Below are 10,569 nucleotides of genomic sequence, written 5' to 3' on the forward strand. Positions count from 1 at the left end.
GGAGGCAAGTCTCAATTCATTTCTCTCGTTAATCATATTGTACCTAGTTTTATTACCACAACCCCATAGCAACCGTTTTTCACAGAATAATTACATGACGTATTAGTTGTTGACTTAATTTAAACGGTTGATCTAGTCATGACCTATTGTAGGCCAGGCAACCAAATTGTTACCAACCTAAGTATAATCATATTAACCCTAGGATATTTATCTTGCTACTTTATTTACGCTAAGACGATAACCTTGTTACTAGTAGGCTTATGATTGTAATATTTGCTATTACTTCATGCTTAAGATGATAACCTTGTTACTAGTATGCTTATGATTGTAATATCTGCTGTTACTTCATGCTTAATCACAAATAATTTTGAGAAGTGAGTGAAATTTGGTGATTGGTGTTGTGTGAGTTGTTGGGATAGGAAGACTTACTGAATAATGGCAACATTTGAGAACTGGTTAGAGTTGTGGCAAATCAGGGTTCCTGCAAGGAATGCCTTGAGAGTTTGAGTGTTGCATGTGTGGCAGACTTAGTGTGGAGATGTTTGCCTTGGCTCGATTAAGGACCGAGTTGATGCGACATCCTAACTAGTCTTCACAGTACATCCACTCGATCCTATATGAGCAGAGCTTAGTCTAAATCCCACCAGCTAGTCTGCTAGACGTCCGGAGGCAGGTGTGCAATGAGAGGCTATGGAGCAGGTGCAAACAGGTGCATGCTTGGCAACCCTGTTGGAGCTCTAGTTAAAGGTCATGAATTCCTGGTTAGCTCTCGTAGGCGGCTAGTGAGATGATGCTATGGTGGGCAATGACTTTGCTAAGTCGCACTGCCACGACATTGGTTTATTACCAAACTCAGCTTGTGGGTAAAGTGTACTACTCTGCAGAGGTAAAACTATTCGAATAGTTGTATCCACAGTCATAGACGAACTATGATTCAGTCATAACAACTAGCATGGATTGTGCGTGTTTCCTTGGAGTGTGACTGGACGAGGAGTGCCTATTTTTGGGAAATAGGTCCGACAATATACCGTGGATTGCTACGGATGGAGTGTACGGTAACATTAAAACTTGGGCTCGGGTGCCTTTCCATCATGGCCGAAACCCCCCCCCCCCCTTCAATTATTAATGATGATATGATGTTTTCACAAAACCGCCTTATGAAAATAAACCTTGCATGAGTAAACTTGGTATTTCCGCAAAGTAAGTTTATATCCTTATCCTTGTTAATAGCATATGCATATACTTGTTGTGACTTGCTGAGTACGTTTGTATTCACCCTTGCTTGTGCTTTTAGAGGATGACTTGGACTTCACCGACGCAGACGGTGAGGCTGACGAGTAGGCTTGGTTGCGTCCGTAACCGAGTTGCCTATGGAGTGGTGTGTTCATCATGTTGTCCATGCTGTGCATTCTGATATCATGGACTTTGTTATTCGTGCACTGTTGCCTGGTGTTGTATATTTTATTCGTCTGATGGAGTTATTTCATCACTCCCTTTGTTGTATAACTATGATTTCACTTGTTGTAAGACTCTTATTTACCAGCGATTGATCCAGAAACTGATATAATAAAGGTTTTAAGTACCGATGATTACTCGGGATGCTTCAGGTGTATACTTAAGGGCTCATATATATATATATATATATATATATATATATATATATATATATATAGGAAGCATATTTGATACTTCCAGAGTATATACTCTCAAATACTTATTTCATAATATAGAGAGTATCTCCTAACATATATCAACTAAACACCCTCCCTCCCCACGATTTCTCCTATCGTCTTCCCTCTCGTGTTGCGGCCGTTAAGTCGACAAAAACTATGACAAAACTAGAAAAAAGGCGATCTGCCATTAAGTCAACGAAAACTATGATAAAATTGAAAAAAAAGACGATCTAGCATATGGAGGAAGAGAAAGAAAAGAGTCTCCCTGCATTTTGTTCTCCTCCCTCCCGTTCTTAGACCATCTCCAGCAGATATTCTAAAAATTCATCCCATATAATACTATTACAGTATCCTCTTACACTATTACAGTACTCTTTATTTTTTTCTATCTCCAGCAGCTACCTTATTTCCTACCTTCTATTACTCTTCTCCTCCTTTCGGACCTACAGTTAATCTCTATGAACAGTATTGCAGTTGCTACAGTGGGGGGTACTGTAGCAGTGGAAACCGAAGATGACCTTAGGCCATCTTCAACTGATACTCTAAAAATTCATCATCTATAATACTATTACAGTATTCACTAACACTATTACAGTATCTTCTATTTTTTCATTTCCAGCAAGTACTCTATTTTTTACATTTTATTACTCTCCTTCTCCCTTCGAACCCACAGCACAACCTCTATGAACAGTGTTGCCAGGTGCGGTTGTCGACTCTGCTGGAGACCTTTGATGCTACTGGATCGGTAAAAAAGTGCTACAATAACTCCAGCACAGTGTTTTACGGGAGCTGCTAGAGCTGCCCTTAGGCCTTCTCTAACAGAATCGGCTTCCTTCCCGTAAATCATTGTAGCGACGTGTTTTTGTACTTTTTGCCGAGCGCGAGCGGCAGCAAACGGCTCCAACAACTCCCGTATCCACCTCTACAGGGATACATGAAGCAAATGGAAGCTGGTAAATTTGGGAAGGAAAACTAGCTCTCGTATTACTGTAGCAAGCGTATGCGTGTGGGTCTGAAAGGAGAAGAAGCTTAATGGAAGTTAGGAAACAGAGTAACTGTTGGAGATAAAAAAATAGTGATACTATAATAATATTAGAAGATATTATAATAGTATTATAGAGAATAATTTTTTAAAGTATCTGTTGAGATGATCTTAGCGTCAAAAGGTCGCGGTTCCGGGTGCTGAATCTTTCGTGGTCTCCGCGCGTTGGAAGGAAACGAAGCCAAGTGCCGCTCGTTGTATTGGACCGGACGCGTGTTCTTCGAAATGGCCATGACACTTTATTCTAGAAGCCGGACTGTTACCGTACTAAAAGTAGTATGCTAAAATTAATCAGGGGAGGTGCAAAATTCTGGCCATCAAATTGCATGCCTATAAAACACACCCCTGCATTAGCTAAGGATGGATGTGAGTGATCCGTACCTCCATTTTAGTTTAACTCAATTAATTAACTAATTATTTTAACTAGATAAAATAACTAACTAGTTAATTAAAATATACTAACGTGAATCTATAAATATTTATTGTGCTTCACGCCTACCCTAGCATTAGCTGGGCTGGCGCAGACGCCATCCAAACAAGCACATACAATAATGAGGCATCACTTTGTGCGGTCGTGACGTCTGGGAACTTCAACAGCCACGAGCATCAGGCAGAATAATATCCATTTCTTACTGTTTCTGGATGCAAAATAGCTTTAAAGTTATGCTGGTTCTGGATGTACTATTTCTCACTGTTTTCATCGAATGTATTACAAGCACCATGATCTTAAGACATTATGCATGTCTGATTGGCCGTGAAGCTGGAGATACAACAGTCTAGCTTATTTACCTAAATAAATAGAACAGATCGTAAAATAAAAAAGAAGAGCTCAGTTGCAGTTGCCTCTACCAACAAATCAGGATGAGGCGAAAAATTGCAACGTCCTAACATTCAGCTAAAAAAATAGAGCCAAGCTAACATTGCCTCGGTGGCGATCTGAACGCTACATTCCAAGATCTCCAGCTCGGTCCCTTTTCTGTTCATATACCTCATTAACCTCTCTTATGGTTATGAACGTAACTGTGAGAGTTATGCTTCCTGGTGACATTTTATTGTTCCTTGCATCACCAGAATAGTTTAGAGCTCATCATGCCCGGACTGGTTTGACGACATGGCATCGAGTTTCTGCTGCAGCTCCTGTTACATAGAGCCCACAACTCTATAAGGCCCAAATTCTCTTCACAAAAAGGAAAACTAAGACATTGATGAAAGAGAAAGAACCTTTAGCTTCTCTTCAACGCAAAGTGCGGGAGTTGACAATACAGCAGCATACCTGCAACGTTAAATAGGCATATAAGGTGGTGTACTGTGCATTTTTATGAAAGATGGAAAGCGTATCCAGAGAAATCTACATACTCGCATCTGCTAGGCTCATCGACATCATTAAGCTCATTACTCAACCCACATCTAAGCCTAATCTGCACAAGAATGCACAAGAATGCAAGTAATAAGAAGAATTAGAAGTTACAACATGCAAACAGAAAGGAAATGCGTATGGATGAAACTTCCGTTTTTTTGGTCGACCCAAAACCCACTACTAATTAAAGTAAAAATGCACTTCCACCTAATAGCTAGTTCATTTTTTTCTTTGATTTAGAGGCTAAATGAACTAGGGTGCTGACCCAAACTACCCATTGGGTTCCCGGTTGCATCCTTAGATAGTAGATATGCATATTAAGATACCTTAAGGCTTCGGTCAGGACCATTCCAGCATTTGTCGCCGTTTGAAAATTGCATTACTCTGTAGGATTCTTCAAATTTGTCCCAGCGCCTGATGGCAGAAAATTCATTTTACGGCATAAATATATGCCAAAAAAGTGACCAACAAAGTTATTCTGCAGTATCTCTATAATCCAAGTTCTAAATATTCTAGAAACTGACATTTAAAGATAAACACCAATAGAATGGAGCACTATATGCTGTATAGACACAATAAAATAGAAGGGGAAAAACACTCCCCTGAAGTTAGCTATTCCTCAAACAACTTTCTCTAAAGAACAATATCTCTACAATCCAGTATCTAAATATTCTAGAAACTGGCTGACATTCAAAGCTAAAGTAAAAGAGCAGCATATGCTGTATAGATACAATATATAAATAAGCAAATAAAACCTTGCTACCCTGAACTTAGCTATTCCTCAAATGGCATTCCCTAAAAAAGATTTCTTAATTGATCATTTAAACTGACACAATAGCGTATGATAGCACCATATGAAGCTGTAAATCTGCAAAGGTTCCACAAACCTACATAGTATGAAAACTATTTGTTGCATTTCTAGATGATCATTGACTAATGACTATGATCAAACTCACCCATTCTTTTGGGTAAAGGACAGTTCACAACTTTGAGGTTTTATGCTTATGTACAAACTATTGTACTTACAATGAACAAAAGTGCATGCCCTTTAAAACATAACTATTGATCTATGCAGTCCATATTCCTAAAGAACACTACTACGGTATTACCCTTCATTTGAAAGTATGTTAACGATTTACAGGGGCACCCAACTAAGATGAAAAAATACTGTTGTGGAGGAAGTCAAGAGTTTAGGAGAATGAGAATGTTTGTCCATAACATATCACTATGACTCTTTTCAACAAAAAGTAGGTTCATTCATTTTTAAATATAGATGCAAACTAAACAGATTACAAATCGGAAAAAAAAACTATGAGAATTTAGCAAATCTGAAAGGAGCATAACAAAAATACCCCAGGTTAGTGGAACTGTGCCCTTCAGATTGTGAAGCTTTCTTGTATGGACAGACCTTGTAAAGATACCTATCCACAAGGATAGCAATTCACAATTGAGAACCCAATAAAAAAATGATAAAATAGAAAGAGAGGACATGAGAGGCTGGGTACTAGTATACATACTTGCCCTCCTTGCTCTCAAAGCAATGGTCGTAAAAGTAATAGAACTCCTTCTCGTTACCTAACAAGAGTACGCTGCTTCAATAACTTTCAATTCCACATATATCTATACTCTATAAACGAAATGTATTAATTAAGTCGTAGAACCGCACAATACATTATTCTGCAGAAATGAAGGTTCAAAGGTAAAGATGTGCTCAAGGTATGAATTATGTAACTTGAGGACTCTCGGCCAAAAAAAAAGGACAAAAAAATGCATCTGATTGAAATTTAGAAAGGGCTGTTCTTTATTTCTATATCGGGGGTACATGCATGCAAAAGCTTCTATGAGAGTAGTTATTTAGCCATTTTGATGACACCTTTTCCACCAGAACTTCAACGATTGTGTCAGTCTATGCAAGAACATGATAATAGAGTGCTTTTGCTAAGGGAACATCACTCTTGACAATCAGAAGCAACTTTTGGGGCAAGAATAAACTATAGAAATTCATTATAGCTAAAATATAATATACTGCTGGCTGGAGCACCCAACCACATCGTGAACAAAGCTTCAAATGGCACTTACCAAAATCGTGTTTTAGCTTCTCGGTTAGCGTGGAAATCTTAGACTGAATTTTTGAAAGCTTTGAGCTGGCATCATCATACTCCTTACGAACACGAGAAGCCTCTAAAAAAGTAGATGTGCAAGTAGTTATAACATCCCTTCATGAGTCATGAAGGATCAGCAGATCACAAACTAGTATATACAATTTACCAGACAAATCCACAGGGGTCTTGAAGAAGTTGAATCTTTGGAAAACATTTTGTACGGTTTGCTGAATCTTATCCAGCCACGATGATTGTCCCGATGCAGTTAAATCTGAAACAACAAACAAATATGAATAAACCAAAACCACATAAATAGGACATGAGTAGTGAGGTCATATAAAATACCATACCTGAATGTTGATCACCTTTCTTATCGTCATCGGATTTATACGACTCGACATGTTCGTCATGATCATCAACATATTCATCTTCTGATTCATTATCAAACTCTTCATCAACAAATTTATGCCTGTCATCCTCAACTTCTGAGTGATAACCACCATAATTTTCTTCAGCAGGTTCTGGTATTTCTAATTCATCTTCAAGTGCTTCTTCCGCAGGTTCCGATATTTCATGTTCATCTTCATGTCCCTTCTTATCGTCTTTACTAACCTCATTTACATTTTCTCCAGTCCAACGAGAAGCTACCAGACGACCTAGCTCCTCCCTTGATAAACCCTCAGGATTGTCAGAACTAGGATCCTGCAATTTAGCAACACAATGCTTCATATCTTGCAGAGCATTCCCAAAACAACCATAGAACTTATTGCTCGGGTGCATCCTAATATATATTAGAAAACGATTTTTTTTGTTACCATGTTGTAATTTGTATCTTGCCAGTATAAGTAATAGCAATAATGTCCCTAAAAAGTTCAACTGTCCTTGACTGTGTGTAACTGAAGAACAAGGATGATATGCAAAGCTTGAAAATGCTGTCATGGATACAGCTTCTGAGATATCAGGATCTAGCCAACACATGACTAAACATTTGGAGAGCTAATCAACTGGACTGACCAACAGAGCGTTACGTGGATTGTTATGACATCCTTGGACAAGAAATCATCGTGCCTAGAAAGAATCACTTCAAAGAATAGCCAAACGTCATTAAAACTTAACTGGTTACAGCAACTTGTAACTAAATAGATTGAATACAATGACTACATGTCATGAAAAGGATGCATATGACCCATCATGGGGCATTCGGACTCAACCCACAACAGCCAACTAGTTTTTGCGGTTGTTAGCTTTCAGCCAATAGGAGGAATGTCTATCAGATGGGAGCACTAAAAGGGCAAAAATTTAAACATAAATTAAGATACGTGAGAATGTTGGTAAACGAGTCATAAGATATGAAATGCACTGTTTTTTCATACAGGTTCAACTCCCAGAGGGAAGGGAGAAGACCACCAACCTAATCTCTATTATTGCCCTTAAAGAGCATGAAACATCGATTAAACAAGGGCAATGCCATGAGCAATCTAGAAAGTGGTTAATACATAACCTGCTCTTTGGTAGGTGCTGCTGCTGCAGACTCCTTCGGCGATTCATATACCGTTCCAGCTTTAATGCTATAGTCATCTTGGCTTTCAAAATCATGCTGACATAGAAACAAAACACATATAATTGGTCAATTTTCGTAAGACATGCTAGCGATTAGATAGTTGATTTTGTAATACCGAAGCTCAGGTATACCTGTTCAACAGATGTCCCACTTTCTGGTGCATGATTATCATGCTCTGTGGCATGTCCACCATGTTGTTCAGCTACCTATGTTCAACAGATATAACAAAATAATATATAAGATCTATATATTGTACTAGTTGAACAAAACAAGCTGCCCAATATAAACCAACATCTCATATTTGAGGATTAAACTTTACTACAATCTGTTCACCGATGGTTATCATTTCTATGTCCTTAGTCACGGGACATCCTTGTAAACTGTGATTTCACAAAGTAATTCTAAATAGCTTTAGTGGAAGTGTGGAACCTCCAGTCCCCAGTGCATACAGGGAGCATCTATTTATTGGTGTGTGTATGCAAATGATATTTGTTGGCAAGGAAGGTTAATGATCCAATATTAGAGTTCATTTAGCCCAAAACCTTCAAATTGAGTTAACTATTTAAGGTGTTATTGTTTCAGTGGAATGCCGAATGGTCAGGGAATTATGAAAAACTACAGCAACAAAAAATTGATTTCTTCATTACTAATGTGAATGATTTGAGAACTACATCCATTACACTCCTTCAAAAAATGGTTATACTCTTCCAAGGATAATAAGTACAATACTAAATTCATATTGGACATGCTCCACATGCTAACACCAAACTTAAGTCAATTTCATATAATAATTAATATAAGGGATGAGGCTGGTGTGTTCTTGGAACTAAGATTAACAGTAATCAACAAAGGAAAGGGTGGATAGGAAGTCAACAAAAATATAGAACGAAATGCTAACCTTGGTTTCATCTTCTTGCACATGCCCATCGGTTTCCTTATAATCTACTTCCTGAGAGGCATCCGGTGCTTTCTTTTCTTCAGCAGCTTGCTTCTCAGCTTCTTCTTTTATTCTCTTTTCTTCCTTCTCTTTTCTTAAGCGCTCTTCTTCCTCAGCCTTCTCTATTAATGTCTTTTGCTCTGCATAGATGTAAAGCTTTATTTCAACATCAAAACTATCCATAAAAGCTAGCATTTGTTCGACATGTCACCCTTTGGCAAATGGTCAAGATCAATGGCTTCGAAGAGTGCACCTTTGAGCTTGTCAACAAGCCCTCGGAGTAATTTCTCTTCACCCTTCAATTTTGATAATTCTGCTTTGTCTTTAGCAAATGCCTCTTTTGCCCTTTCAACTTCCTGTTTCCGAATAACGACACCACTTTTGTACGTAGCCACTTTTTTCTTCAATTTCTCCCTTGCCGCCTTGCCAGCCTCCCAGCAAGTATTCTTACAGGTGACGTTGCTATCATATTCGTCGCTCCCATCACAGCAATCTAGAAGGCAGTAAGGAACAAATACGGAGAATCAGAATACCCCAGTGGGATTCCACACAAGCGCTGCAGCATACATCACAAGATCTCCAACAACTTTTGATATCTCTAGCCTTGTATGTGCATTTTACATCAAATATAACAAGAAAGCAATTAAACGGCAAATGCCTGCATTTACAATCCTCTTACCACAAATATCGTCATTCACTCGAGACGAGAAGATCGTGATTGGAGCATGGCCTACATTCTTGCAGTAGAATTTCCCCTCCGGACACGCCGATGTCCCTGCATGGAAAAGAGACACAATTCAACTGTTTAATTGCTCTCCCACACTGGCTCACAAAAACAGTGGCCCAACAGAGAAAAATATCACAACTTTAGCAAACCACTTCTACAGCGTAAATCCTTCAACACACAGAATTCAAAACTACCCCGCACAGGCCATGAAACCACGACAACTACCACAACACTCACAGGGAAATCAAACACAGAAAAAAAAAACTTCCTTTTAGGCAAGAACATGAAGGAGAAGGCGATACCGGGCTCGTCGGTGCCGTCGGGGCAGTCGCAGAAGTCGTCGTTGAGCTGGTCCCTGGTGAACTTGCTGGATCCGTCCCTGCACTTGATCACGCCGCCCCTGTAGTACGCCTCATCTGCGCTCCCAACAACGCACAGTCAAGAACCGCATCTAGCGACGGGCAAAAGGAAGGGAGCGACAGGGAGAAGAGAGAGCGGGCGTGGACAGATCCGGGGAACCTTGCGGGGGGATGCCGAGGGTGTCAAGGGGCGGCTTGGACGCCGCGGCGGTCCAGAGGAGAAGGGCGGCGAGGAGGAAGAGGAGGAGGAACCTCATGGCTACGCGGAGCACGGAGGAAGGTCAGGAGGAGCAGCGGATCGGCGGTGGCTCGCGCGCGGGTTCTTGTTCAGGCAACGCCTCCGCCTCCGCCTGCCAGCGAAACGGGAACGAGTAGGACCAGTGCCCGAGTTGAGAGGTGTACTGCGTACAGTACCCCGTCGATGGGATACAAAGAGATCTATACCATGCCTATTCGTGTACGTATTTTTAATCTATTCGTAGTTTGAAATTGAATGGAACGTGCAAGATTCCAATGTGCATCAGATGATGGTTGAACTCATTGTCATTGCTGAGTTTCAGCATTTTTTTTAAAGGATGTATTTTTAGGATTATTGTAGTGTTGCCTTCCTTTGCAAACATAAATAGCCAATCTCTCTCTTTTTTTTTGCCGAAGGTCGAGTCTTTATTGATTCAATACATGATTATACTTAACGTCATAAAGATGTGATAAAAATGGAAGCACTAAACCAAACATCAGTTTTTACCTCCTCACAAGCACGAATAGCTAAGTGAACAAATTCAACCTCCTTAAACTCGCTTGCTAGCGCCTT

The 10,569-nt window shown here is 39.7% G+C and overlaps 1 protein-coding gene across 2 annotated transcripts; it reads right to left on the reverse strand.

Moving 5' to 3' along the window:
* Positions 1 to 3,365: 3,365 nt before the first annotated feature.
* On the reverse strand, positions 3,366 to 10,173 carry LOC133910063 (glucosidase 2 subunit beta-like). Of its 2 annotated transcripts, XM_062352588.1 has the most exons (16): positions 9,919 to 10,173; positions 9,702 to 9,815; positions 9,352 to 9,447; positions 8,926 to 9,165; positions 8,634 to 8,812; positions 7,867 to 7,941; positions 7,676 to 7,771; positions 6,525 to 6,876; positions 6,341 to 6,445; positions 6,152 to 6,253; positions 5,590 to 5,647; positions 5,425 to 5,493; positions 4,399 to 4,486; positions 4,072 to 4,133; positions 3,937 to 3,988; positions 3,366 to 3,852 (listed from the first exon to the last, which is right to left on the reverse strand). In XM_062352588.1, the coding sequence occupies exons 1-16, from the start codon at positions 10,013 to 10,015 to the stop codon at positions 3,793 to 3,795; spliced, it is 1,845 nt and encodes a 614-aa protein (XP_062208572.1). In that variant the 5' UTR covers positions 10,016 to 10,173; the 3' UTR covers positions 3,366 to 3,792. The 2 variants fall into 2 exon arrangements, with proteins under 2 accessions (XP_062208572.1, XP_062208578.1); XM_062352594.1 differs by lacking the exons at positions 3,366 to 3,852; positions 3,937 to 3,988; positions 4,072 to 4,133; positions 4,399 to 4,486; positions 5,425 to 5,493 and having other exon boundaries at positions 5,590 to 5,699.
* Between the last annotated feature and the right edge of the window lie 396 nt (positions 10,174 to 10,569).

The sequence above is a fragment of the Phragmites australis genome, chromosome 1 (assembly GCF_958298935.1).
Source record: "Phragmites australis chromosome 1, lpPhrAust1.1, whole genome shotgun sequence".
In the NCBI taxonomy this organism is placed as follows: domain Eukaryota; kingdom Viridiplantae; phylum Streptophyta; class Magnoliopsida; order Poales; family Poaceae; genus Phragmites; species Phragmites australis.